Genomic DNA, 7,841 nt, shown 5'->3' on the forward strand with positions numbered 1-7,841 from the left:
TATGACAAGATGTGGAATATTCACGATGGGGTCAGGAAATTGTGACCTAAGCCAGATAGTAAATGACTCACAAGGCAAGGAGCAGAGACTCTAACCCCACGGGGCCCTGCTGTGAGTGGACAATAGACAGGTAGCATCCCTAAGTATCAGCTTTGGTCTGGTCATGTTATCACATCCAAGTGGCTGTGTGTGCAGTGTGCAGTTCGATATCCTTGTCCACGATCAGAGCAAATAAAATTGCATACAATCAGAATAGAAGATGAAGTGCTAAGCCCTCAACCTGGCTGTCAAGACCTGTCCCTGCAGCCTCATCCCTCATTCCCACGGCTGTCTCCTCCCATCCATTCCTGGTCTCAGTTGTATCATTTGGCAGAGAGCCCCAGCCTGGGTCAGAGCCTTCTGTGAGGCTCTGCCATAGCACTCTGTGCTTCCCTTTCTCAGGCCTGTACACACTTAGACTTATTTAAATAATTATTAATCATATTTTCAGCTGGGCATGGTAGCTCATGCCTGTAATCCCAGTGCATTTCGGGAGGCTGAGACAGGAGGATTACCGGAGTGCAAGATCTGTGTTATCTTGTGCCTGGGCAACATAGCGAGACCCTGTCTCTACAAAAAAAAAAAAAAAAAGTTAGCTGGGCATGGTGGTGCATTCCTGTAACCTTAGCCACTCAGGAAGCTGAGGCAGGAGGATCACTTGAGCCTAAGGAGTTTGAGGCTATAGTGAGCTGTGATCTTGCTATTGCACTCCAACCTGAGCAACAGAAGGAGACCCTGTCTCTAAAATATATATATATTTTCATATGTGATCCTCCCTGGTAAATTACAAGCTCCATGATAGTAGAGATTCATTTTATTTACCACTACATTCTCATCCCCAGGGTCTGACAAATAATAGGCATTCAGTAAATATTTTTTGAATGGCTGGCTGAGAAATCAAAGCCCTGTTTCTTATAAATACATCCTGGTTCCCTAAGTTTCATCAGGGTCAATGATTATGCTGTTGTCACCACTTCTCACTGTGACCTGTTGTGTGCTTTATTTGACAAGACCCCTGAATGGCTGGACAGTGACTCCTGCCAAAAGTGTGATCAGCCTTTCTTCTGGAACTTCAAGCAAATGTGGGACACTAAGAAAATTGGCCTAAGACAGGTGGGTGGTATGGATGCCTCATCAAAATGTAATTGTGTGGAAATAACTTGGACGTGTGACTTAGAAGATATAGTGGCCCTGGGTGGGACTTGTGGTGTTGGGGGCAGGGGGTGCATTAGATTCCTGAAGTCACCTTGTGACTGCACATTGACTCTCTTCATCCACTGTAGCTTATTCCTACTAGAGCAGTTTCTGTAGTGATTTGTTCTAGGTAAAGGAATGTGATTTTAGAGTTCTTGTGGCTTCTATTGAAGTGGGCCTTAAAATTGGAGACTCACAATATTTAGCTCATATTGGTACCAAACCATGAAATTGTGTAAGTGGCATTTATTTATCCTTAATCAGTTTACTTTCCTCTTTCTGACTTTGTTTTAGTTATTAACATCTACTTATAATACAGCATTTTCAGTCTGATTTCATGGTTTGATTTGGTCTTTCCAGAGGAAATCAAGTGGTATGTCACCTAGGTTGAACATGGCCAAAGTCAGTGGATCAGGTCGGGTTTAAGATCCCCTGACCACAGGGCGTTTCCTCTGAAGTTCGTAGTGATGATAATGAACTTGGAAAGGACTGAGAGCCGGGAGAGAGGGAAAGTGGGGAGGTGACCCAGTCAAGAGTGTTCCCCAACAGTCCTTACCCTGAATAAACAGAGCCCCAAAAGGAAACATGCCTGGCGTGTTCCTTTAGTTTTCTGGGGTGTTCTCATTCTCATCCTCACCTGCGTGCAGCTGATCATGCCTGTGCCTGCCAGGAGGGCTGAGGCGTGGGCGCCATTGCCATGTGTGTCTTTTCTCCCTCCAGCACCATTGCCGCAAGTGCGGGAAGGCAGTCTGCGGCAAGTGCAGCTCCAAGCGCTCCTCCATCCCCCTCATGGGCTTCGAGTTTGAAGTGAGGGTCTGTGACAGCTGCCACGAGGCCATCACAGATGAAGAGTAAGTTCCAGTGGCCTGCAGATTGCTTTGGCTGAGGAGAGAATCTCATCTTAGGGTGTGCTCGGCATTCCAGCAGTGACTCATGTTGCTATGGTTCCCACTGGGTTAAAATATAGACCATGGCAAGGGGTACAAGTCCTACTTTGCCACCAACAGATCTGTGTTATCTTGTGTGAGAAGAGAAGAGAAAATAAGCTCCTGAAGTCCGTTTCTGTGCTCTTCCCAACCCCAGGAGTGTGTGCATATAAATGCTCTCAGAGCCACATCCTTCTGTCGGCTCATCTGCTAGAGAACCCCCTAACAGTAGAGAGGCCCAGGGTTCACTCTCCAGCTCAAGCTGGTATCTACAGGAGTCAAATCTGCCCACAGGCTCCAGAAGGTTTCATTTTCTAGGAAGAGCTAAGCTGCTTTACCCCATAGTCAGGCATTCCCAGTCACCCAGCAACTCAGCTGGTGCTTGTCAGACCTGCCCAGGAATCTGGTTTCTTAAGGTATGCACCTTCAGTGTACTTTGGAGGGTGGGACAAACCTCTGTTGTCTCTTTCATGTTGGCTAATTGAAAGCTGCCCCCAGATGTAAGCAAAATGCTCCATGACAAGTTTCCCTGTGAGTTACAGGAGGATCTTCTAGTAACTCGTCTTCCCAATCACCATGTGCTACAGTATTATCATTTTTAAGTATTCGTATTTATCCATGTCAAATATAAAGGTACCCACGCATAAGTAAGCATTTGTGTTCATTGATTGTTTTCCATTCATCATACATGGTGAAATCAATTAGAGTTCTCATTTAATTAGAGAGCTGAAAGAGACCTTAGAGATTTTCTAGTTTAATTCTTCATGTTATAAAGACACAGACCCAGAGAGTCTAAGGGACTTGCAAACTAAGCCTAAATCTTTAATTCTAAAAATTTTGAGTGACTCTTTTTAGTATATGAAGATCTATCCTACAGATTTAGCTATAGTAAAAAGGAAGAAGAAAACTATCATCAGAGAGCTCACTGCAGCGGAGACCCCTCAAAGCTTGATGAGATGGTAGCCATCTCCTTTACCAAATCCCAGTCCCTTCCCTACCTTCTGTTTCTTCTTCCTTTTCTCCCTGGAGTGTCTGCATTGCCTCTAGAGCACCTAGGCAGTTGACAAGTCTTCTTACTAAAAAAGATAGATAGATAGATGATACATACATACATGAATACATATAGATAAATAGATATGTAGATTCATAGAGAGATACATACATACATATATAGATATGTAGATAGGTTGCTTGATTTAAAAATACAAAACAAATAATGGTTGTCTATAATTTATTTTGCTTGTTAAAGCTTTAAAATATATAGAAGAACTGAGTCTTCAGTCACAGTGGAAAAAGGAAAAGAAATTACTATGGAGGCCCCTTCAGTTAGAATGACTATAGTGTCAAGCATTTTAACAAGCACACTTTTTTATTATTATTAAATAGGCAAAGGTAGGCTATTTTACTGTCAAGTCTTTTTGAGCTCAAACTTAGCAAAAACACGGTGGTTTTTAAACAATTAAACAATTTAAACAATTTCTCAAGAGCATGTGAGGAGATTGTTTCAGACTACCAGAGCAGCACACTCTCCAGAAGGACTTTGGGAGATTTCCTCTTTCCCATTTTGAAGACTATAAAAAATCCTTTACTTTTTTTTTTTTTTGAAATCATAACAGGTCGCCAGGGAATACAGGCAGATCTGAGAAACATAGTAAAGCAGTTCTAGCCACTATTTAGAGCTAGATCCTGTCCTAGATCTCTTTCATTCCTATGTTACCACCTTTCACTCTCAGAAAATGTCTTTGCTTCTTCCAGACGGGCGCCCACGGCTACCTTCCATGACAGTAAACACAACATTGTACATGTGCATTTTGATGCAACCAGAGGATGGTTACTGACTTCTGGAACTGACAAGGTTATCAAGGTACAACACCGTCTTATTAAGAAGCTTTCCATCTTTAGTCTTATGTAAATTTAAGGGAGTACCAAGGACATGTGAAGCACTGCTCAAAAGGTTCTCTTGGAGGTGAATATTTTTGCAACCTCCTGCATGCACAGCCTCATGCCAGGTGCTGCCTCTACACAGAGAAATAAGACATGGCTCCAGCCTGTAAGGAATGGAGAGCCTACCTGGGCCATGCTCTTTAAAATAATAATAGGTCATATGTGCAGCAGTCAAAAGAGTCATACAGATGAGAATTATCTTCAGAGTTCAGCACCGGGAGATGGTGCTATTAGAGAGACTTCATGACAGAGGTGGGCTTGAGCTGAGCATTGAAATGAAAGGCAGGACTTGGAGACGCCAACAGGTAAAAAACAAGATCTTTTCCCAGTGAGATCGGTTACTCCAAGAGCCTCCACTAGGGTCTCTCCAAGGACTGTGGTAAATTATGCAGATTCTGTGCCACAGCAGAGCCCCAAGGCAGAAGGGATCACCCCTGAGTCATTCCCTGAGAAACAGGGTTGCCTGGCTCACTCACTGAGCTGTCTCCTTGATCCATTCCAGACCTGTTCTTGGAACCAGATATAGGATGAGGTGGTTAAAATGACAGCACTTTGGAAGCTACTGGGCCTTTGGACTTAGAGCGAGTTTTAACTAAACTCTGGGAGCCCAGTTCCTTTATTTTTGAAAATGAGGTATCTTGTAGAATAGTCCCGAAGATTAAATAGAAAGGGTACAGTGTGTGCTTGGAAACCAATTAATTTTAGTTCCCTTCCCCCTTAAATGGATTTAATATGCCTTAGCTGGATCCATCAGCTGTATCATAATTTCAAGCAGCCATTGTTGTTTTTGAGTTTTATATTGAACTTTTTCTGAAAAAATATTTTATAGATTCAGGAGGCATGTTAAAATAGCATATAATTGCTTGTTAGATGAAAAGCATTCACTTGAAGGATTCCGTTCTAAGGACTGTCTTCAACACAATTTACTTCTTGATATCTTCTTTTTCCTCTGACAGTTGTGGGACATGACCCCTGTGGTGTCTTGATGACTCTCGTGAATCAGAAAGATAGCATTTACTGAAGAAATGGTTGTTCTAATCCACATCATTACTGGAGAGGTGAAGCAGGTGTGTGAGAAGTGAGAGCCGAAAGGCCCCGGATGGATATGCAGATGGCCTGTGTGTAGAGTGGCAACCTAGTGAGCGAACACTGGCAAGGGGGCTCTTCTCACCTGTGCATACAATATCAAAAAAGATTATTTTTTTAACAAATGGTTTATACAGTCTGGCTGTGCTGCATTGTTTTGAGTATACCGAAAAATCTGTGTGGGGTGTTTAATTTTTCTATTTTTCTACACTCCATTTTACTTGTCCTTTTGTGTGTTGGAGAAATAAGGGAATTATCTGTTCAGGGTGTCTTGGTCATTATAAAGTAGCCTTCATGTCTTTTCACTTCAGCACATGTCACATAGCCATTATCATCTCTCTGCATCTCCCTGCACCGTCTCTGCTTTTCCCAGAGTGCACGTATTTATGCCAGTTATTCCCAGGGTTTCTGCTTTCGTGTCCTCTTCAGTGGGGAGATTTGGAAAACCATGTGTGTGGATTCACCAGCTGACTTCTTGAACCACTTGAAGAATGATCTGTTGGTAATGTCTGGCTCGTTCATGTTCTTGGCTGAGTAGAAGAGACCTTGTGTTTCTGCCTCAGTTTTCTTTGTCGCTCCCACATTTAAAAAACAAAACGCGGTGAGAAAGCTGTTCCTAACCATCGTCATTACAGAAGTAGATTATTATAACTCAGAGCTTCAACGATCAGTGCCTGTATCATTTAGAATTCAGTTGGAGCCCCCTAGCCTTTTCTGTTTTCATTTTTTGACACAGCTCTCCCTCACTTGTAACATGAAAAACAACACACATAAAACCCTCCATGCTTCAAAAGTAAATGTCTTCAAGATGTGTTTTTCTGTGTGACATTGTCACTGAACTTGAACATGTTCATTACTGCAAGATTGTAATCCTGTTCTACCCCCACCCTCTGCATTTTCTATCCCTTTAGAAACTAGATATTTACACGTTTTTATCTTCATATATTTCATCAGAACACTTTGCACATTTTCATGCTAAAATGGTATGTGATCTGAGACAGAAAGGTACCTACAGCTCATGCTGCATTCCCATCGGGAATATAAAGAAGGATTTTAGAAAATGAACTTGAATCAATTCTTATTTCTAAGGGAATCCAGTCAAACTTGATAAAATGAAATATTCTTGTGCATAGTGACTTAACTCAGGATATTGAAACCCTTTTTAAAAATCTTCCTTTCACTTGTGAGGGTGGCATGAAAATTAACAAATGGCCAGCATGTGCCAGGTGCCTACCCAGCCTCAGCACTTTCATGACCACCCTTTCAACCTCACCTGTTGGGAACGTTAGGGGCTCACCAGTCTCTCCAGGGTCACCAGGTTAAACGGAGTCTTGCAGATTAATAAGTCAAGCGCTTGCCTTCCCGGTCCAAACCCTACCCCCACTGTATCTTGTTCACTTCTGATTTGACAAGGTTTTGGCAGTAGCATTGGAGTGAAGTTGAAATCTGCCCTATTATTTTTTCCTCTTTTCCCGGAATGCCGTTTTTCCCCCCATGATAATTCATTACTTTTCTAACTGAGGGAAGTACTACAAACCATCCTTAGATGCCACCTTTCACACTTCCTGGGGATGGGTTTCCTGGAGATGGTTCTGTCACCCCAGCGTTGGGAAGCAGGGCCACTGTGTGTGTCTACCGCAGCCATAGAACATGGCAGCCATCACCTGAGACAGCAGCCAGATCAGCCCATGTGACCAGAGCACTGAGGATGGATACACACATGCATGCATGCACACACATGCACGTACACACGCACACGGGAGCCCTTGCTACTTGTTGCTCTGCCACCCATGTCCACAACACCCTTGCTCACCATCAGTTTGCACTACTATAACCACTTTGAGTCTTTTCTGCATTACTGCTCCGTAAGAGAGCTTTCCAAAGGGAATTAAATTCAAAATAGTCAAATACCTATTTTATAGTTTATTACTAGAACCTGTGGCCACTTACTCAGTTGTACACAGTGGAGAACCGTGTGTGGGAAATGGGCAATAGTGATGAATCACTCTCCCCTTCCTGAGCATCAGGGCTTGGCCTATCTACAGAGAGCGAAACAGTATCAGGCGGCAAAGGCCCAGGCACCAGCAAGCCTTGCATGGATTCCCAGTTGGGTCCAAAGGAGTTCAGACCTCATCTGGGAGTCTGACTGTCCCCGTCAGACCACATACGAGTCCTGAGGTCACTCTGGCCTGTGACCCTGCTCCACTCTTGCCCTCTCCCTGCAGCATTACTGTAGCTCAGCCCACAGAGCCACTAAAGGTTGAAACCACTTGACAACTCACTGGTGATGAGAATCATGATCATAAACCACAGGCATGTCAAGGTGTCCATTGCTCTGCCCTTTATTCTCTGCTCATCTGTGTGGATGCTTGAATTTGGTGAAAAGAGCTGAGCAAAATCAACTGTGTGTGTTTGTAATACCATGAATTCTTGAGTTTTGCGTTGAGTGTTCTGCCATTTTGTAGCTCATAAAGGAATATGTGCTGGTGTTGGGTGTCTTCCAAGCATTTTGTGGACTTGGAGGCCCGTGCCTTCAGAGTGGAAGCTGGCACAGCACTTGGCTTTGCCCCTGTCCAGGTGAACTCTCCTAGTTTTTGGCTTACCCTGTCGGATTTGCACTTTACATATATTTTTGCTGTATTACTTAAACAT

General features: G+C 43.3%; 1 protein-coding gene across 1 annotated transcript in view; it reads left to right on the forward strand.

The window, feature by feature from the left end:
• Positions 1-5,319, forward strand: part of WDFY2 (WD repeat and FYVE domain containing 2) — a 161,069-nt gene extending 155,750 nt beyond the window's left edge. The window contains exons 10-13 of the mRNA XM_008066095.2: positions 1,051-1,152; positions 1,954-2,084; positions 3,915-4,023; positions 5,060-5,319. Of these exons, the coding sequence (XP_008064286.1) occupies positions 1,051-1,152; positions 1,954-2,084; positions 3,915-4,023; positions 5,060-5,089 (372 nt within the window). The 3' untranslated portion in view covers positions 5,090-5,319. The remainder of the gene's footprint in view (positions 1-1,050; positions 1,153-1,953; positions 2,085-3,914; positions 4,024-5,059) is intronic.
• Positions 5,320-7,841: the final 2,522 nt, after the last annotated feature.

Source organism: Carlito syrichta, unplaced genomic scaffold, assembly GCF_000164805.1.
Source record: "Carlito syrichta isolate Samal-C Ts95f unplaced genomic scaffold, Tarsius_syrichta-2.0.1 Scaffold308842, whole genome shotgun sequence".
Classification (NCBI taxonomy): domain Eukaryota; kingdom Metazoa; phylum Chordata; class Mammalia; order Primates; family Tarsiidae; genus Carlito; species Carlito syrichta.